The sequence below is a fragment of the Lissotriton vulgaris genome, chromosome 1_1 (assembly GCF_964263255.1).
Source record: "Lissotriton vulgaris chromosome 1_1, aLisVul1.2, whole genome shotgun sequence".
In the NCBI taxonomy this organism is placed as follows: Eukaryota; Metazoa; Chordata; class Amphibia; order Caudata; family Salamandridae; genus Lissotriton; species Lissotriton vulgaris.
Window position 1 is genome coordinate 904,052,846 of NC_141685.1, and position 22,455 is coordinate 904,075,300.

At 45.9% G+C, this 22,455-nt stretch overlaps 1 protein-coding gene across 1 annotated transcript in view; it reads left to right on the forward strand.

Annotated features, from left to right (window-relative positions):
* LOC147748151 (uncharacterized) overlaps positions 1–22,455 on the forward strand; it is a 648,568-nt gene that overhangs the window by 516,749 nt on the left and 109,364 nt on the right. The window contains exons 44-46 of the mRNA XM_086959041.1: positions 2,644–2,697; positions 4,369–4,422; positions 6,804–6,911. Coding sequence (XP_086815167.1) covers positions 2,644–2,697; positions 4,369–4,422; positions 6,804–6,911 — 216 coding nt within the window. The remainder of the gene's footprint in view (positions 1–2,643; positions 2,698–4,368; positions 4,423–6,803; positions 6,912–22,455) is intronic.

A 22,455-nucleotide genomic window follows, 5' to 3' on the forward strand; every position in this document is an offset into this window, starting at 1 on the left:
GACCAATATCTGCCAACAAGAGGGGCCTATGCTGGCAGGTTTGCAGCAAGCTGGTTATTGGGAGATAGGGCAGTGTGGCAACACGGTACCCTGGTGCCAAGTCACAAACGTGACACAATCAGTGCAAAGTCATGACAAAGTATTTACTTTCCAGCTCAAAACATATTCTGCGCTGAAAAGCTGTCTGAAAAGTAACGCAAATAGTCCTTTGCGCTACTTTTCATTGAGGGGACGTCCCAGGCACGTTACATGGATGTTCCATCCCATCCTATCACCAATCACATTTAAGGCAAAACCCAATCGACTAAAATTGGCCATGGGAGGTTTTGAGACAAAAAAAATGTCTCTTTGAGGCAGACATTAGGAAGGAGAAATGCTTTCATTTCTTCTAACTTTTCCCAAATTTCATGCTCCCTGCACTGCACCGTACACATGAAATGTGTGAAATGTTTTAACGTTAGCCTAAGCATAGTATTTTGTCCTGCCATGTGAATCACTCTAGTCCAAAACCTAAGCTAGACATTGCATACACACCTATGCCCTATAGTACCAAGATGTGTGAATGGCTCTACGAAGCCTGCTTGTACACCAGCATTAGGGAAGAGAGCAGCAGAACCACGCCTTAGTAGCTATGGCTTTATGATGCTCTCCTCTTCAAGCGAAATACTACAATGGCAACTTGGGAGCGCGGCAGTACTTTTTACTAAATCCGTCCCGTCCTTTAAATGCACATATTATTTATGCCTACCGCAAGTTACCTAAACTTAGCCTGTTCATGTGCTCAAAACCTTGGCAATGGGCTAAGGAAAAACACCCGACAAGCATGTGGTCGATGTTTGAGGTTTTGGGCTACTTAATTCACAATACAGAATTGGACCCGGCGTCTCAGGGTCTGCATGTTATTCTCCATTGCTGGGGGAAATTACTTGTAATCCCTTTATCTCATGGGGGATATAGCCTGGTATTGTTAGTTCCTGCCCCGGCATCTCCCTGCTGAGACAGCGGGCAACTTCTAATGAGATCCTTAGGGTGCTACGGTTCAAATGTAGCTCTCCTAGTTCCAGTGTAGATAAATTATACCAGTGCACAGAAAGCTGAGCAAAGGAAATTAAGCTTGACATGGAGTGGGCCTAATGACACACGATTTGGCTCGGAACAGAGTTTGAGGCAGTGAAGGCCTAATGCCATGTGGCATAATGCTAGAGTCCCGTCTCAGCATTACCATACCTAGGTAAAATCTGACCTTAGGTCTACAGGCTTCAGCACGTGCTCTCTTACTCACACGTCTGTACAATGACCTGTGAACATGCAACTGGTAAACTTAGCTCAATTCTCATGATTCAGTTGTCTTCACAGAAAAAGAACAGTTCCCAACGTGCAACTTTAGGTGAAGTCTTAACCCAGAGGCCAATGGTTGCATGTGAATGGAATTTCTACTACATGCGTGCCCACATGTGAATGTGCCTCCAAAAAAATAAGGGTAGCTGGCATTGCTGTCATGCTGGTGTATGCACTTGGCTAGATCTGGAGCCTGGGCCACCCTATGCCACGGATGGAGCCTAATGAATGGGGCAGTGTAGAGGGCGCATCTTCGACCAGTGCAGTTGAAGTCCATTTCAGATCTACAAATGCTTATTTCCCATAGCAGCCAGTCCAGGGACATGTCGCCATTGACGTAACAAAACTTGCGGGCCCCCCTGCAAGGCACGTGGAGGGGCCCCCTCCAGACTCAATCAGGAGATCTCCAGCCAGAGTACTTTGCTGAGGGGGCTCCTTGGAGATTGCACTCCCCCACACCGCGGGGGCTGTGGGGGCCTGTGTTACACCACTGCATGTCACCAGGGCTAGTTACGCAGAAGGGCATGGATATGTAAATCTGCAGTATGTGCCATGAAGGTTCAGTGCATAGAACCTACTCACTTTTGGACACTGAAACTGGCATATACACACTTATGCATGAATACAGTACCTAGACTACGAGTGCCATTTTAGATTAATCACAGAGCGACACTCATTTAAAACGAATAACTGTCTTCATTAGTGTATCATGAGAGTTGGGCATGGATCAGCAATCAATTCCAACTATAGATTAGACAAGGCTAAAGGGTCAGTGTACTGAAAGTTTCCCATGCTAAAACTAGAATGTTTACATAATAATAAAAATAACTTGTTTTTACAATGCGGTTCCTACCACAATCCTGCTTTTTTTAATACTGTAAATAAGTTGCTACTTCTACCTGAATTATTAGTATTCTTTTGGAGCACAATCCTCATAAGAGAGAAGTATTTGAAATAGTATTTCTGCCGTCCTGAAGAAGACTGTGCCCTACAAACTGTGACCAAAACGTTTTCCCACTGTTTAAGCTGAAAGTTGAATACAACTCAATATAGGAGCATAGATCTCAGTTTCTTCAGTGGCATCACCCTCAGTAAGTATTCTGGGATTAGAATAACAGGCGTCCCCTTTGTTGACAACCAGAAATACACTTCACAGCTGTATATTTTAAAAAGAAGTGGAGAGATATTAGGAATTCAGGGAGTCTATGAGAACGGTGCCACTCTGTACATTCAAATGATGCCAACAAAGACCATGTTCTCCCTATGAAAGCCAATAACACAAGCACTGTTGTTTTTATCTTTCAGGGTGAAACGGGCGGGCCGGGCCAAAAGGGCAGCAAAGGAGATAAAGGAGACTCTGTAAGTATTACATCCATTGCACCGCTACAGAATGTCACAAATTAAGGGACTGTGGGGCATATTACCAATGAGTAGCGATATTTATCGCTAACTAGGCTTAGCAACGATTTTTTTTAGCGCTAAGCATCGCCGGAAATTATCTCTGACATAACGTGCTATTAGCAACGTTTATCTCCAAAGCGATAATTTTTCCGGCGATAGCATGAATATCGCTGAGAATACAGTGATATTCACGCATTAGCGATGAAATGCTCTTAGCCATGTTATCCACCTCCCATTGGATAACATGGCTAAGAACTGGTCTGAGCAGGCGTTAGTTTTTGGCGATAGCGGGAATATTTCCAACGCTACGCCCGCCTTGCTAATAGGCATTAGCGACGTTAGCGACTGCTTTCAGTCGCTAACAGGTTGGGTACGCCCACTTTGCATGTCATTAACGATAAATATCGCTGACGTGCAAAGCGGGCCCCAAACCGCTCGCTATCGCCTAAAAGCTGTTGCTAACATCAGTTAGCGAAAGCTTGCTAATATAGTGATAGAATCATCGCCGCTTAGCGGCCGAAAACGGCCGCGAAACCGGCGATAATTGCCTATCGCCCCCCTTGGTAATATGCCCCTGTGTTCCACCAGGAGCTTCCCTATCCTATCAGCAGAAATCATGAGTGTCCAGGACTTTTGGGAATAACCTTATCCCCTATTTCCAATCCTGCTTCTGTACTGGGCAACCAGCATAAAAAAAAAATAGAATGTTATTGATGTTTTCCCAAGCAGAAGAAACATCTCACTCTTACCACGTATTTAGTAGAAAGTGAATGTTTCATTTTTAAATCACAGTTATTAACCTACGTATTATTGAAGCCACTGTGTATCATTATGGAGAATTTTGATAAAAAATTTCCAGGTTGTATTTCTTTACAACTTTTAATTCAATGAAAATTACAAATTCAAGTCATTGATCTTTATTTGTTAAAATTTACATTTAAAAAAAAAAAGTTTTACTATGTCAGGAAATCCTGGAAAAAATATATACTTTCCACAACCCATAGCCAGGCTGATCCACCAACCTAATACGAAAAGGACAATTGAAACTATCACCCGTAGCACAATGTAAAATGCCATTACACAGCATAACATGTTTTGATAAAGAATAGTAATATATATAATTTTTTTAAACAAGAAAACGTTTTTCCCGTCCACCTCCCTCCCTTTGGCTGACCTCCCCACAAAGTACAGAGGGCCAAATATATCATTGAGTTGTGTCGCCCGTGCGTTATGCAAGTGAGTGTAATGGCGATGCAACTACTAAGTCAGATTTATCAAGCTGCACAAGGCCACCTTGTGAGGCTCTGATTGACTGCATAAATCTAGAGTAACACAATGCAGAGCAGAATACCTTTGCAATGCTCAGTTTGCATTGCTGCGTTGTGCAGAATTTACCCTTTTAGCAGAAAAGCCGTCTTTTGCACAAGGAAAAGCTTGTCCATATTCAAAGACAGACATTTGCACCGTAAAATCATAATTTTTGCTAAATAGAATGGATTACTTTCCATGTGAGAAGAAATTACATTTTGAAGATGAAATTCAGCCATGTTTGAGACAGGACAATATTTTTTAATCACATTGTACCTATCAAATCTGTTACTAACCCTTTTTTTTATCTGTGTCACTCAGGGTCCCGCTGGGCCAGTCGGCATACAGGGCCCCATTGGTCATCCAGGACAAGCGGTAAGTGAAGCCACGCCTCTGTATGTAGGCCAAACACTCACACACCACTATGTATATGGGTTCTGGCACGTAGTGCTTGTATGTAAACAAACCTATATGCATGCAGATTTACACACATAGTGAGCATTGGAATGGTTTCAGAGATTTATATGCCAACCTGTGAACACAAACCTATATGTTTGCTTTAGACATGCACCTAACATCTGCACAGGCTCGTTCACAAAGACACATGTGCCTAAACGGGTATGATTTGTTGCATAAATACACCAGGGTGCACACACATTCAAGTACATTTACAGAGATTCGTGAAACAGTTGGAACAACGCGGTCAGAGCTGCACGTGTTCCAACAACACAAGCGCTACCACACATGCCTTAACCACGCATATGCCTTAACCACGCATATGCCTTAACCACGCATATGCATGGTTAAGGCAGTGTGCGGTCTAGCTGCTGCTCGGCAGAAGCCGGTAACAGGAAGGATTGGGAGAGGATGCGGTGAGGTGAGTGGGGCTGGGGCCGGGCATTGGGAGGGTGGGGCGTTGTTAAGGGTGGGGGGTAGTTGTCAGAGCTAGGGGGTCAGGCTGTTTTCAGGGCTGGGGCTCAGGGAAGTTTTTTGGGCTCTGGGGTCGGGGTAGTTTTTAGGGCTTAGCGGAGAGCAGGGTAGTTTTAAGATCTTAAAGGGTTAATGGAAGTTTTTAGGTTTCAGGTGGGAGGTGTTGGTTTTTCAGGAGGGAGGAGGTAGTTTTAGGTCTTAGGGCAGGGGCTTTGGGAGCTGTTTTAAGGCTCAGGCCTGGGATCAGGATAATTTTTAGGGTTTGGGGGGCCGGGTAGTTTTTAGGGCTCAGAGTAGTTTTTAGGGCTGGGGGTCTGGGTAGTTTTTGGGACTCATTGGTTTTCAGGAGGGAGAGGGGTAGTTTTAGGTCTCAGGGCGGGTGCCAGGGGTAAGACTTATCTAAGTCTTAACCATGCATATGTCTTTGCCATACATATTTTGTTGTAAAGGCATGCGTGGTAAAGGCATATATATGATTGGTTAAGAATTGCGTGGTTAAGACTTCATGGATCCTCCATCACACTACCCAGAGATTCACATCCCCCAAAAACACGTTTATGCACTTCTTAAGGGGTATGCAAGAGTTTTGAAAATGTGTATATGTGAAAAAAAATGCAGAGCCAATGCAACAAACATATCATTTACAAGATATATGTCTTTAAGTATGCACTTGTACGGACAATCCTTTGAAGAATCCTATGTCAGTGTGAAGGATGTAAGTACATACAGAAGAGGGTGTGCTCACATGTATGTGGAATAACATACATAAATATACTTGAAGTGACTCGCACAAATCTTCAAACAGATATACTTAGGAAAAAAACATGGACAGAAATGCACACAGTTGTGTAAATATACCTCATGTGCACAGGAATGGATATAGACTCTTAGGCATACAGTTCTTTTTACTGACATGCCTAAGTAGATATGGAGGTGATGGGAAGGCATACACATGAAACAAAATACAATCACACAAGTAGAGACAATTCACACACAGGTGGGGGAAACACAAATCTAGACACAGAAGTGAATAGACATCGACACAATATGTAGAGACATAAGTGACTAGCGGCCATATGTATCAAGCTAAATTGCGATTGCAAAAGCTGAAATTTGCAGAATTTTAGCGTTTGTGATCGCAATTTAGCAGTGTGCAATGTATCACACAAAAACCCACTCACAAAATAAGGAATAGGAAAAATTGTGATTCCCTATTTTGCTCATGCATTTAAGGAATCGCAAATTCCGATTCCTTATTGCAATGTAAGAAGGACAAAAAAGTGTGATTTGGCCTTAAGGAATCGCAAATTACCACCAACTTCAAGTTGGTGGTAATTTTTGGTTTTCTTTAAAAAAAGCACTTTTAAGGATTTTTAAAAGTGCTGTATATGTCGCACATACATGCCTGTTGGACATGTATGTGCGCAAAATGTGCACACATGCATATTTCAGGGGTGCAACAGGGTATCCTCTTGGCACCCTGGCAACCTTGAAGTTGCATTTAATTTAAAATAAGAAAAAAAAATCACTTGGGCAGTGCTTCTGAGAAAAAACGCAGAAAAACGTGCAGGTGCTACCAAATGTATCCCGGTGTCTGAAAATGTACACATTTATACATACACTCACACACATACACACAAATATATATGTATTGAGAGCGAGAGAGAGAACTCACAAAAGTAAGGAAACACAGCAAACACATGGCTAGCCTGCCAGTTACCCACATATAAACACAAACACATGATTGATACACACAAGGACAGTCACACATCCCTTCAGATAGACAGAGGTGCGCGCACACTCTGACGCCATTTCTGTTCTTCCAGGGCCAGGATGGGGAGCCCGGCCGGCGTGGTCAGCAAGGGATGTTCGGGCAGAAGGGGGATGAAGGTCAACGCGGTTTCCCAGGTGTGAAAGGCCCAATTGGACTGCAGGTGAGTGTGAGGAGAACTAAAGCCTGTAAACAATATAGACTGCAGAACACGATGTACACCAAATATCCTTCCTGCACTCCACCTGCTGCCAGTCAATGGGAAGGCAACCTTCCCCCAACCTCTAGGGTCGAATGGATTTCATTATTAAGTTCAAAGTGCAGTGAGATAAAGTTTTTTATATCTATTTTAATGTGTATGTGTTTTTATTTGTTGTCTTACATAGAAATGATGAATATACTTTATTTTATGAGTGATTTTTTTTAAAGATAAACCATTTCTCTAATAGTCACTTTGATTTTTAATAATAATAACCATTAAATTCTGATCAAAGTTCTCAGAATTATTCCAGTCTGTCGGCCTTCTTCGAATGGACCATTGAACTAGGTTATTCAAACAACAGATATCCTTCAAGGTCTCTTTCTGCCAACTCTAGTGCTGGCAGGGCAGGTGTGGGCGCAAGGCACTCTAGAAATAACCCCAAACATGTGGAAATGTCCCATGCATTAGAAGCATTCTCTGATGACATAGATGTGTCTGTGTGTGCAATCTATGTGTACCTGAAAGCTCAATACAATTGTTCAAGATATAAATCTATTGCAGAATATCACACGCATGATTTTTTTAGGAATTATATAAAGGTTGAACTTGGCTCGAGGGCATCAGAGTGCTTTACATGCACTCCTGGGGCCGTATTACCTATGCGGCACATTTTCTTGGTTAGCTCTTTGTGCACCTTTCAAAAGCTGCACCCAAAGCTAACCAGGAAAGTGGGCCGCATTTTAGTGAATGCTCTGCCCCCAGGTAGCTGTAAACTTGGTGATAAACATAGTGGATGCTTTGATGCCGTACCGTGTTTCACCGTGCAGGCGGCAACCCGCCTGCGCTTTTAAAGGGGATTAGAGATCCCTTTCAAGGTAGGTGCAGTGAGAGACTGCACCCGGCTGCAAGGGGATGTCCGAGGGGTCCATGGGACCCCCTTCCACCCATTCAGAGGGCTGCAATAAGGGGGCGTACTGACAGTGTGCCACCTTTTAGGTGGCACGTTGTCAGTGCGCCTTCCGACAGCTTCTTTGCCTCTGCGCCTGCATCTATAATAAGGCGCAGGCACAGAGGTAAAGGGTTTCCCTCATTTTCATGGGCCATGCTCCCATGCAAATGAGGGAATGCCCGCTGAAAATAGCCCTGGCCCTTATGTGCGTCAGCACTATCAGTATTACAGAAAGGGGCGCACAAGCATCTACGGACCCTTCTGTAATACCAAAATGTCCCGGGGGCGCGTAAAGCGGGCGCAAACGCCCGTTGCGCCCCTTGGGACCTCCATTAATATGGCCCCATGTTACCTTACACAATATTTTGGGCACTGGAAGATTACGTGATTTGTCTAGAATTGCACCATGTTGAGTTGAGTCCTGGAATCAAACATTGTTCTCCATTTCCAAAGTAGCCAGCTCCAGCTCATAGGCCACATCGCCTTTTTTTGTTTACTTAAATTGTGAGTTGCGGTTGTGATTAATGTTGCTTCCATGTCAATGCAGCCTCAAGGACATACAGGGAATTAAATCCTTAGTATTGCACGATCTGAAGTTAATAAATAACTAAAATAACTATCTACCTCATATCAATGTGTTGTTATTATTGTGACTACATTGTTGATCTGTAACCTGCTCTCTATGTGAAGCGCTCTGATACCCACGGGTCTTGTTCGTGCTATACAAAACTTTATAATAAATAAATAAATAAATAAAATGCGAGCCACCTCCGTGCAAGCATGGAGTGCGTCACTGCCGCATGAGTAGAAAAAGAAGGCTGCGTTACTGAGAAGCGCTTTTTTACTGAATATCCCTTGGATCAGCCATCTTAGAAGGCAGGAGCTGGTCAGGAACAAAGAGGGATAAAATGTAGCCTGTCCCCTGCAGAGATCACGTAGGCATGTCTTCTGAGGAACCCCTCTCGCGCCTTCTGTGCCCCCACGCTTTCAGGGTCACCTCACATCCAGATAGAGCTGGTTCTTGCTTTTAATGAGGCATCTAGGCTTCAGATCCTCAGTCACCCTCAGAAAAGCAAGGAAGCTTTGTCATCTTCCTTCCTCCCCGGCCTTCTGGGTCTCTTTGTGTAAGCGTTGCATCTCTCTTATAACATGTAGACTTTTCAAGCAGAGGTCAGCAGGTGAAGTGTCTGCTGCTAATGAAGCAAGGCAGCATGGCGGCCAGCAGCAGCGAGTAGGAAAGATCTGGGTAATAATGTGTGAAAAGGAGGACAGGCGACGCATAGCACGCCTTTCAGTGAGGGAAAAGTATGCCAGTGAGACACGCGCCACTGCATCATAGTCAGAAGGCTGGAACCCGACTAGCCATTGGTTAGAAATAGTACTCCTTCAAGGCACTTGACAATGTTTATTTAAGACAGGGCTTGAGAAATGGAGTGGTCAGTGCTTGCATAGACCGACAGTGTGTTAGGAAATGAGGTAGCGGAGCAAATTCCCGACATGAACAATCTTGTTATTAATATTATTTAGCATTTGTAGAGCACATAGCTACCCAAGGGTATCCCAGCGCTAGCGTCTAGGCAGAGGTTGCAGCTTCAGTTTAAGGAGCTGATTGCTGGAATAGCCAGGTCTTGAGAAGTTTCTGGAATCGAAGATAACGGGATTCAGCACAGATGAGTCGGGGCATTTTGTTCCAGAGTTTGGCCAAATTGTAGGAAAATGATCTACATCCGCTTCTTACCCTTCTAATTTTTGGAATGACTGCAAGATGGAGATTAGTTGAGCAGAGGCTTTTTCCGGGGTGGTATGGGGTAATGAGAGGTCTGTTGATAGCTTGGCGATTCCCTAAAAAGCCTTATGGGCAATGAACCAAGCATTAAATTTGGTTCTTTCAGAGACAGGTAGCCAGTGAAGCATCTTCAGGGCCAGTTTGGCCGACCTATTTTTTTGGCACCCCCAGCAATAGTCTAGCAGCACCACAGTTCTGTGCAATCTGGAATTTCCTTAAAGTTACTTTGGGTGCTCCAAGGTAAAGGGAGTTTCCGAAGTCCAAGTGTGATAGGACCAAGGCCTGCATCAGAGTCCTCCTTGTACTCATCGGCAGGAGAGAGAGAACTTTGCCAAGTAGTCTAATAGTGCCAAAACAGTCTCTATCTACTCTTACTGCTTGGTCTTCGAACTTAAGGGAGCTGTCCAGCCAGATGCCCAGGCTTTTTATCTTGGTCTTTGGAGTAGGGGCAGGCCCCAGGCAGTTGTGCCAAATCTGTTTGAGATCTAATCCGGAGGTGTCATTTAGGAGCATTAGCTCTGTTTTTTCGCCATTCAGCTTGAGGCAAGAGTGTTCCATCCACAAAGCCACTTCCCCCAGGCAGGTTTCAAACTCAGATGGGGGGTTTCATGGGCTTTTGAGGGTGATTACCAGCTGGGTATCATCTGTGTAGGTGACAATTTTTATCCCATTTGCCAGAATATCTGCCAGTGGCTGCATATATACATTAAATAATGTGGGACTCCGCAGCTAATCGCTAGGGTTCTAGAGGTTGACTCCCCTGAGAAGAGCTGAAGGGTTCTCTTATCAAGGTAAGATTGGATCCAGTTAACTGCCTCCCCTGAAACACCTCTCTTCCTGAGTCTCTCCAATAGGATGTTGAAATTCACAGTATCGAAGGCTGAGCTCAGGTCTAGGAGGATGATGGCCACTGCCCCTCCTTGATCGAGGATCAGTTTAGATTCCTCCACCACTGCGAGCAGGGCAGTTTCAGTTCCGTGTTGAGGCTGGAAGCCTGTTTGTGTGGAACAGGGCTCTCCAACCTTTTCCATAATAAGGGCTACTTATGGTGAATGAAAATCATCCTGAGTTACTATTATTAGTGTTGTAATATTTACGACATCAGACAAGATTACAGTAGTGGCTACCCCATGCAAGATTACCAGCCCTGGTCACCTGAGTGCGTCGGGCAGTGTTGCCAGCAGTATTGTAAAAAATAATAATAATAAAGCTTTATCCATTTGAAATGCCTATGTATGAGTAATATATGGCAGCCACTGCTTCAGTGCCCCTAGAACCGAGGAAATAATGTTAGTAATAAGACCCCCAAACACCGCATGATTTATCACTTACATTTCAGCTTTCAATAGATTTTGGAAATCCATTTTTCTCAGAACGTCAGTTTATGAATTCTGAAACTACATACTTTTTCATCTCAAATATATGTTTGACAATTTTGCTAACTATATATTAATTCAAACAAGGAAAACCCTATAATTATTTATTCGGCTGGGCTTCAATTAGGAGAGCTACTTGCAGGTTTCTGGAGAGCTACCAGTAGCTCATGAACTACTCATTGGAGAAGCCTGGTGTGGGATGTAAAAAGTCGTGGATTTCCAGAAATTCTGAGAGGGTCGAGTTTACAGGCTTTTCTAGGGCCTTAATGATCACTGGAAGCAGGGATATGGGGCTGGAAGGGCGAGATTTTGATCGATATCTTATCACTATTGATCTAAAACCCCGATCTGGTCGACTGAACCTTTATTGCCTGTCATTGAGGGAAGAAAGTGCATCTCTTACCAAGTTAGTTCACCCAATAAAGGACTCCGCTTCCAAGGATCACAAACAACTTCTAGCTTTCAAAGATTTATTATAAAGTCAAGATAAGTTGCAGGTACAAGCATCTCAAAATGAGATTCACAAGATACACGGGCCCAACTACATACATGTGCTCTCTGAAAGCCCTCAGACGAGCAACGGAAACTACAAGCACCAGTTCTAAAAATAATAGGGCTATTAGCATAGACACATATTGAGATCTCTCAGTCATTTACAGCCGGAGGGAAAATACAGGTTAGGCTGTCCCTACCCTGATCTAGATGGTATCCCTACTTAACCAGGTCCCTACCTAACAAAAGGTGTCAGCAGTGAATGACCCCCAAGGGAAGTCACCCACTCTCAGTCTCTTGGTGAAAACCTATAGTTCTCCAATCATGACCCCTCTCTGCCTACCCATCCGCTCTCTTAAGGGTCCTCAGGCTTCTGCTCTAACTCCACCCAGGGGTGCTGTCCCTAATACAAAAATACAACAACATTTAGGACGCCCCTCGTGAGACGCCCCTCACGTGGTGTAGCTTCTGGCTTTTTCCATGATGAGGCCTTGTGGTTAGAGTCGACCTTGCTTCTCAGACTCTTCTCCGGCCCGCTGATACCCCTTAAACATTCCGGAACCCTCCTCCATGTCTGGTCCGTCTCTTGAACAAACTTCTATTCATTTTATTTATAATTGAATACCCCCTTTTCTCTTACAGACAGACATTGGCAGCCAAATCCCAATTCTCATAGTCTTCCAACCGCGTTGCAACATTCCCCGGCCCAGACTAATATGTGTAAATCAACGTTAAAGCCTTCCAGCCCTACAACATTTTTATAGTATTCAACTTCTTCTTTAATTATTAGCATGTTAATACTCTTATTCTATTTATTCGGTAAACACATCTATAAATCATGGCCTACTCATTATTACTAAACATTAGTGCAATCCATGTTGTGAAATTGAACCACCTTCCCCCTCCCTTCTAGCTCTGGCCCTGAGGCCTACCACGTTCAGCGTTTCCGTATGCCATCTTACATTTTAGCAGCTACACAACATGGATTCAGGAATAATCACGTCTAATTAAATCATATTGTTTCACACATTTCTGTATTAGTTCCACTTCTACTTAAATCTCTATATTAACTACACATTTCAGAATATAACTGTAGGTACTATCAGCACTCATGGCATTTCTCTTCATGACTTGTGCTTACTACGTGTAAGTGTGACGCACTTCTACATTTAGGTCAGTTTGCGCTCTCCCAGTTCCCCCCTTTGATGACCTCTCGGGGTCATCATTAACATTTAAACTGCAGTGATTGCTAGCATAACTCGTTTCTGTGTTTCCAGAGCCCTCAGGCTCCGGTACTGACTATCTTGTATGGCAGCCAATCTCTGCAGCTGTTTTCTCCGAGCCCTCTCTGACCTTCTTGCTCTGTACCATTTGAATACCCTCACCAATCCCCACAACACGATCCCACAGATCAATATTATGATGATAGGTTTTAGTATTTTCCACACAAAGCTTTTGCCTAAGGTGGTGAGCCAACCTCCAGCTTCACTTATTCCATGGCCCACCTTTTCCCAGACATTTTCTCTGCTCAGGTCTTCGATCTCTTTGTGAATATCAGTTATGTTCCTAATAACTTTCTCAAGGGGCTTCGAATTGTCTGGAATGTAAGTACAACATTCCTGGACCTTCAAAGCCTTACAGACTCCGCCCTCTTTTGCTAATAGGACGTCTAATGCAAGACGGTTCTGGAGAACCATAGCCCTTATCGATTGCATCTCTCCTTCTACCAGCATTAAGGACTGAGCAGTGCTGGCAGACAACCTGTCTACGACTGTTGCCAGTCGTCTAATTTTAACATCATTAAGGATTAATCCCAAAAGAGGGAACACAGCTCCAAAGACATCTCCAACCATTTCTACACCTCCTACATCTCTCCTTCCCCTCGATGATGTCTTGCCCTCGATGATCTCTAAGTCTTGGGCATGATATATTTTAGGGAAGATAATTGCCAAGTAACATGATCCATACCAGTTGTCAGGTAGTCTTACGTAGGCATTTCTCCCACATACAAAATATACATTTGGAATCGCTTGCATTCCCTTCAGGAAGTCCTTAGTATAGTACTCTAAATTGAAAGCATGTTCACAGCTAACTTCTCCCACGTATACATTTTCATAATACGTTTTGGCTCTATGAAGACATAACTTTCCTCTCTGCGTTCTATCTAAAGCTATTGGACCACTACTACCCTTTCTCTTGTGTGCCTTTTCTTCCTCGGTCCAATCTGTTTTCCATTGTCCTGATTTTTTCAAAATCTTTTGTCTCCTATTTCGATCATCCACCTGCCCTATGAACTTTTTCTCGACTTCTGACACCTTGCATGTCAGGTTATTTCTACGGGCATGTGAAGTATCTAAGGTAATCCAAGGAATGAAAAACTTTGCCAACCTGTCTTCACTCTTCCAGTAGTCCCATTTATTCATTTGTTTATAATTTGGGACTTCTGGTAACACTGCATCGTAATTGGAGAAATAGTATTCAAAACTATCTCTCCCATAAAATATACTAAGCAATAAGCTACATGTAATGCCATATGTCAGCGGAGGTGATGATATCGAATGCCTTCATCTACAGACGCCGGCAACTGCATGCAGACGTAACAGTCCTTGACCTCCATGGCATCCACGTATTCATATAATAGTTTAGCATAAGCATTTGACCTAAAGTCACCCTGGGACTCATCTACGTGTAACCTGCGGGCTTCTGCAGCTAATAACGCTTTTTCTTGTGTGTTTTCCCCTTTCTCACCAGCAACGGTGGGTGTAAGCGCCTCTACAGATTTCACATCAGTTACCTTTGCCTCTTCCTCACGTCCCTTTACATAAGAGACTGTTACTACTAAAGCTATTAATATTATCACTCCTACTATTAGTGTACCTATTATACATTTCGCTCTGCGGTTCTGGGTGCCGTCCTCCATTTCGTCAGACTGTATGGCTCTCTTGTATCTTGGCACAAAGTTCTTTTCCTTTCGTTCCTTTACAGTCTCTCTTACTCCTTTTGTCCTTAGAACCACACAACTGGAAGCTGACAACCTTCTTCGCAAAAGTTCTTTATAGTTCAATACAGACAACCCTAGCCCTTCTCCAGTAACTCAAGGGAAGGTCCCTAAGATTCTCTGCTTCCTGGGCGCTAGGTAATCTTCTTTTCTTCTCGCTTATTTACAAAGTCTTTTAAGCATCTACTATCAGGCGGTCGCCTGCAGCTTCGACAGCAAAGTTCAATATTTCCATACGAAGATTGTGCTCTTCTTGGGCTGATATCTTTGTACCAAAATCGGGGAATTGCAATTCTGTGAGAAACATGTGCTTTAACTTGCTGAGGCGGGGAGGTCGGGGAACCATGAATGTCAGTGACCCTTCTTGTTCGACTCCGGGTACTAACAGTCGTATTTCCACTGTTACGATGGGCTCAGAACTGGACACCACCACCGCTCGGATCCTCCCTGTCACTGGTTTCGAAGCCATCTGTCGCCAGATATGTCCACTCAGGGGTGGAGTATCTTCTGCTAGGTACACGCACTCTTCTTGACCTCCTCAAGACCGGTGCTTCAGCGCCCTGAGCACCTTCTTCCGGGTCTGAATCTTCTGATATCGGAGGAAGGGTTCTCTCTGGAGTTGACCTCAGACTAGAGCTTCTTCTCTGCGGCCAATCCGCTTCTCCACGTACCCTTCTACTCCTTCTCCTTCTCGTCTGTTCACGCTCTCTGTCAGACCTGTCAGTGTCTGACTCGTACTCCCAGCTACTTTCTCCTTCAGTAGCGTCGTCTGTTTCGCTGCTGTACTGACCGTCCTCAGCTTGGTCAGACTCGTTCCTCGCTTCCACTGGCACCTCTACAGCTTGGCTAGCCCCCTCTATGGCTTCTCGGTCCGCAGCTGGACGTCTATCCGAGAGAGGAGCTGTGTCTTCCAGAGGTGCTGGAACTCTCCGCGTGTGCGACGCGTGGATCCAGTTGGGCAGGCCTCCCACCTTCACTGCCGTGTTCGTGATCAGAATGATCTGGAAGGGCCCACGCCAACGAACATCCAAGCAGCTTCTTCTCACGTGTTTTTTCACCAGGACCCAGTCCCCAGGAAGCAAGTCATGACACGGGTCCTGGCACGATGGTACCTCGGCAGCCTGCACCTGAAGGGACACAGAATGAATGGCGTCAGACAGCCCCTTACAATAGTCCAGGATCATATCATCTGTGATGCTAATCAGTGCAGCAGTTGGGACAGAAGGTAACCTCATTGCTCTTCCCATCAATACCTCATGAGGAGACAAACCAGTTCTCCTATCCGGGGTACTACGGAGGCTCATAAGGACCAATGGCAACGCATCAGGCCAACTCAAGGATGTTGATGAACACACCTTTGCAATTCTGGCCTTGATGGTGCCATTTATTTGCTCCACAATTCCTGAAGCCTCTGGTCGATAACTGCAATGTAGTTTCTGATCTATGTTCAAAGCTGCACAAATCATTTTCACAAGCGAGCTGTTGAAATGCGTTCCCCTATCTGATTCCAAAGAGGCCGGCACCCCGAAGCGCGGGATAAGCTCCCTAAGCAGTAACTTGGCTACTGTGAGGGTGTCGCACCTACGTGTAGGGTATGCCTCAACCCATCTGGAGAAAACGCAAACAACCACCAGGATATAACGGAGGCGGCTGCACCTTGGCATTTCAATAAAATCTATCTGCATTCGATTGAATGGACCTCCTGACCTCCCAATGTGGCTCAGTGCAACTGGTGTCTTTTTCCCTACATTCAACTGCTGACACGTCACACAACGCTGGCACACTGCTTCGGCTGCTACTCTGAACTTAGGGTTGTACCAGGTCTGTCTAAACACTCTCAGCATAGCATCTCTTCCTAAGTGGACGGGACCATGTATGTGTCTGGCCATTGGGCTCACCATCTCATTGGGCAACACTGCTCTGCCATCTGCTGAAACCCAGAAATGGGCCTCACCCATCACACATCCTGCCTTTTGCCATGTTTCTTTTTCACAATCAGGAGCATTTTCTTGCATGTCTTTTAGTTCGTCCCAAGTATCAACAGTTTCTAATATCATGGCTAATTCGGTCCTTACATTTAATCCACCCACTTCCACCTCTGTGAAAGAGTACCCTGTTTCTGCGCAATACCGCGCGACTTCGTCGGCATATCTATTGCCTTGTGACACGAAGTCCATATTTCTGGTATGTGCGGTGCACTTCACAACTGCGATACCTGCTGGACATTGCAACGCCTCTAACAACAGGCGCACAAACTCTCCATTGCGAATGGGAGAGCCTGAAGAGGTCATGAAACCTCTTTGAGACCACAACTGCCCGTAATCATGAACTACCCCGTAACCATATTGACTGTCAGTGTATATGGTGACTCGGATTTGATTGCTTGCCAGGCAGGCACGTGTCAGGGCAATAATCTCGGCTACCTGAGCGGAGTGTACTCCTTCCAGGCATCCAGCTTCCACTACTCCAGTAATTGTGCAAACAGCGTAAGCTGCTCTCAACTGCCCAACTTCGTCTCTTACACATGAGCCATCGACAAAGAAAATTTCATCTGGGTCAGTCAGTGGCTCATCTACGATGTCGGGTCTTGGTTTGGTGCATAGTTCAGTCACATTGAGGCAGTCATGGTCTGTACATTCATCATCATCCTCAATATCGTTTGGAAGTGGCATCAAGGTAGCAGGATTTAAAACAGAGCATCTCCTGAGGGTCACGTTCTCTGCAGCAAGAATGACTTGCTCATAGCGCGTGAGCCTGCTGTTCGTCAGATGCTGTGTTTTGGTCCTGGTCATTAACAATTCAACAGAGTGGGGCACATGCACCTCTAACGGGTGCCCCATGACTATATTTTCACACCTCTCAATGCTGACACCTGTTGCGGCAACGGATTTGAGACATCCAGGCAACGCTGCGGCTACTGGGTCTAAAGTAGCCGAGAAATAAGCGACTGGTCTACGGGCATTCCCATGAATTTGGACTAACACAGACAGCGCGCAACCCTCTCTCTCACAACAGTAGAGCAAGAATGGTTTATCGTAATCTGGCATTCCCAGAGCCGGAGCACGACACAAGTCCTCTCTCAGCTGCAGGAACGCCATCAAACAGTCTTTGTCCCATGGTACCGGATCGCTCACCTCCTTGTGCGTCAGTTTTTGCAAGGGTTTTGCTTTCAGTGAAAAGTTTGCAATCCACTGTCGGCAATATCCCACCATTCCTAGGAACATCCTGACTTCTCTCTGTGTTTTAGGCGCATTCATCTTCATGATGGCCTCTATCCTGTCTGGTGACACCTTTCGTTTTCCCTTCTCAATTCTGTGTCCCAAGTACTGCACCTCTGTCAGGCAGTACTGCAATTTTCCCGGGGACACCTTATGCCCATTCTCAGCTAGGTGATTTAACAAAGCAATAGAGTCTTCCCTGCAAGCTTCCTCTGTTTCTGACGCCACAAGGAGGTCGTCTATGTACTGGACCAGAACTGACCTCTGGGGCAGCACTAGACTTTCAAGATTTTTCTTTAGAAGCTGGTTGAAGATCGATGGGCTCTCTGTATACCCCTGAGGAATACGACACCATGTTAGGACGCGACCTTCCAGCTTAAATGCGAAAAGAAAATGGCTTTCTTCGTCCAGGGGGATCGAGAAGAAAGCCTGACAAAGATCAATTACAGTGAACCATTCTGCTTGGAACGGTATCTGAAACAGTATCACTGATGGATTCGGTACCACTGGACAACACGAAACGACTATGTTATTAATCTTTCTGAGGTCCTGCACTATCCGGAATTTCCCATTTGGTTTCTGCAAACCCATAATCGGGGAGTTACATGGACTACCCACGATTTCCTTCAGTATTCCCTGCTTAATCATGGATTCGATCACGGGTTTGATGCCTGCAATCGTTTCTGGAGTCAATTGATATTGAGGTGTTCTTGGAAACTCAGCATGCGGTTTCACTACAATTTTCACTGGGTCCACCCCTTTCACCAACCCAATCTCTTCCCCAGTGAAATCCCACACTTCTGGAGCAACTGTCTCTCTCAGATCCCAGGGGAGCTCGTCTACTGTCAGAGTGGGATACAATTCCACACATATTCTGGAATTTGCGACTTTAAAGTCAGCATCATCGTCATTAGTCAATACCTCCACGCCCTGTGGTGTGCAGTATATGGTGCAATTTAACTTGCACAAAAGGTCTCTTCCTAGCAGACATACAGGACTAGAATCGCAAACCACAAACTGATGCTCATCACTGTACTTCCCTATTTTCACCTGCACGGGTTCAGTCAGAGGACTGGTCATTCTCCTGTTAGCGACCCCCACCACTTGTATGGTCTCTCCAGACATGGGCAGGCCTGGAACTGCGGCTGATCTGATCGTGGATCGGGTGGCTCCTGTGTCCACTAGAAATGTCGTGGGGAACCCTGCCACTTCGGCCTCAACATAGGGTCCCCTCTGGTCTACCTCCAGAGCTGCCCCGAGGGTGCAGTCATCCCTTTCTACCCTCTGTCCAGTTAGTGGGTCCACATAATAGCATTCCTCTCCCCCGACAAACAGTGGCATCTGTCTATAGGTCTTACCCATAGTCCCTACTCTGGGTGGCTGCGGGAACTGAGCTCGGGGAGGTGGCCCCCCCCTTTGAGCACCTTTCCCTGGTATTGCGTTACCCCTCTTGTAGGCGCACTCTGGGTCTCTTCCTCTTCTACCTCTTGGTCTCCTATCTCAACATTATAGGGACACTCGCGTTTCCAATGCCCCACCTCGTTACACTGGTGGCACCTAGTTGTTTTCTTTAAGGCAGCTATATCTATCCTGGGTCTAAAGGTGGAGTTCTCCTCATTGCCCTTGTTCTGACTGTACTGTTTCTTTCCTCCAGTACCTGTTCCTGGTTGCTGTTGCTGCTGTCCCCCCTTCCCTGCTGCCTGCATCTGTACCACCATCAGTTTCTCCTTTAGTTTCTTAGCCTTGGAGTCTATCTCATCACAGCAGTACCTGGCATACCTCAGTATTTCGTCTAGGGGTTTATTTTGCCAACAAATCAAGTGTTGCTGTATCATTAAACTAATATCCGGTCTCAGGCCCAAGACGAACTTGGACACAAATTGCCCTATGTCCTTCGGATCCATGACATCCAGACCGCTATACTGTTTAAACGCCTTCAGCAATCTCTCATAGTATTCGTGAACTGTCTCTTTGGGTTCCTGTCTTGTTCGGTCAATTTTTACCCAATCTATGTCTTGCATTGGCACTTTATCTTTCAGCCAAGTCATTACTCTCTCGAACTTTGCCATCACACTCTCGGACGGCCCATTAGTCTTAGCATCTCTCTCGGGCTCTATGGTGGGCCACTCAGCGCTAACCTTGCATGCGGTCCACAAATCCCCTGGCACTACTATGTCAAACAGCGTGTTCAAATCTATCCATAGGACCTTTGAGATTTTTACGAATCTCTCAACTTGCTTATACCACTCCACTGGGTTTTCCCGCAGTTTGGGGAAAGAGGTGGTAAAAGCAGCTAAATCCCCCCTACTCCAAGGGACGTGGACATAGGTCCCATTTGCGACTTCCCTCAAAGGGTATGTCTCTACTCCCTGCTGTCCTCCTGGTGTCATACCAAGTGTACTTCTCCTGACGGTCCCTCTCTTGGACCACCTCTCTTCCCACTTATCTAAGGCCCTCCATGTCCTTATTCCAGTGATCAGCTCCCTTATGTGTGTTTTCAATCCGATGGTTCTCCTCTCATCTAGATCTCGGTCTGAGTAATGTAGCCTGTGGTTGCCCTGTAATGCTTTGGTTCTTGACAGGTCCACCATATATTTGCCTGCTAGTTCTACCAATTTCTCATGGATTGCCCTCGCCTTTCGAGTTACGTCCTTTGCCATGAACAGAATTTCATCCTGCTCATACATGTCCATTCTTTCTAAGGGCAGGGTACCGTCTACCATGTCATCCAGATCCGACTTTAAGCTGGAGACATCGAGTCTTTTGGCTTTTATTTCTGCTCGCAATAACTCCTTCGAGGGAGGTTCACAGGCTTCTCTCCCATCCCAACTCCGGGCCCTACGTTTGGGTTCGGGAGAGTTGGGGAGTGCTCTCTCTTGTTCCCATCTCTCCAGGTCCCATGCTCGGCCATCCGATCTTGGAAGGTGATGGAACACGGGCCTGTTACCCCCTATCTTACTTTGTCCATTCTCTCCTCTCTTTTCACAGTAGGCCTCTCTGCTATTCTCCCTTCGGTCTCCATTCTCTCTTGGCCTCGTATCACTCAGTATTTGATACGATCCTTCCTGGTTTCCCATATTCCCTGGGCTGCGCTCATGTCCGTCATCACAGGGACTATGGTGCGGCCTCTCGCAACTCCCACTCTGTTCTCTGTTGCCTGGCACGCAGTGGATACACTTAAAGCTGTCTCTGTACTCCCGAGCCCTTCTGTCTTCATCACTACGTATTGGGCGAGACACCCCCCCGCTTCCTGGGCCCTCGTTTTCCAGGTCTGATCTACCTCCACTCCGGGCCCAATGGGTGACTCCCCTCCTGTCCTTCTGCCTCCCGTCCCACTCCGGACTGCTCTCTTCAGCCCCGCAGTGAGTCTGGGTTCTGCTGTCCTGCCTTTCCCTTTCAACTTCCGCAGTCATGATGTTCTTGTGAGCCTCTACTGCCTCATCCCACTTCTTCATGTACTCATTTAACTCCTGAAAGGATTTCCGTCCTGATCCCCTCATATCCTCCGGCCATCTAATGTCCCCCAGATCCCCTGCGGTGTGTACTGGGGTGCTCCACTCTCTTGGTATCGGCAACTGGCTTGGGGAGTTGATCGTATCATTCCTCCTTGCCATCTCTGCTCTTTCTCTGTCCCTCCGTACCCGTTCTTCCCCTCTAGCCCTGTCTGGGTCATATATCGATACTATAGGACCTATGGTAACAGGTACCTGTAGTGCATCGGGTAATGCGTAGGATGTGGCACACTCCGTCTCTGGCGGCCTTTGCATCACAAACCTCCCAACTACCTGTTGCACCTGGCTAGACTGGGACAGTTCTTTCTTTGCAGCGGGATCCCAATCGGGACTGGGAAGCGGCCCATGCTCTCCTGCATTGCCCCCCCCTTTCTCTCTATTCTCGACATCTCCCCCTGCTCTGTTATACGGAGGTGGCCTGTCTGTCAATAATCTGTTTATCAGGCTGTCCTCTGTCTCGCTCTCGTCATCCTCTTCTAGGGGGCTTTTGTTCCCGGGCATCTCTAACACTGGATATAATTTATTTACTTCCATGTTATGCACCCTCCATCTTTTAGCATCCGCATCCCACTTGGCATCCTGTACTGCCCTTACCGAACGTTTCACTCTTTCTTGCCGTCTGTTCATGTTCTTTTCATGCGCTGCCCTAATTCATGCATTAAGGGCTTCAAACTGGGTTGGTCTAGGCAAGGGTCTCGTAGAGGTCATAATTGCTTTTAATCTGTGTAGCACCTCTAATCTGAACGTCCCGTACTTCGGGAACGTGAGTTCCTCATTTCCGTCTGTAATCTTACTCCACTCTGAGATCCACAGAATCGTGTGCAGCCCAACATTTGACCCCATATAACGAGCCGGTGTACCCTCCGGCGGGGCTTCTTCCCCTTCATACGATCCCCTGCGCTCTCTTTTAAACAGCGCTCTTAACCATTTAAAACACTTCATAATTATGCGCAAAATTTCCAGCTTGAATACTCTGTTTACTTCCTGATGACAATCCACCAATCCTAGCGCGGCTTTGCTAGCTGGCCTATCGCAGCGCGGTCTTTCACCGGCCGGCCAATCCCAGCGCGGCTTTGCTAGCTGGCCTATCGCAGCGCGGTCTTTCACCGGCCGGCCAATCCCAGCGCGGCACTTTCTGACGTCACTAGTCTCCGCTTCGCAGCAGCACCCCTCC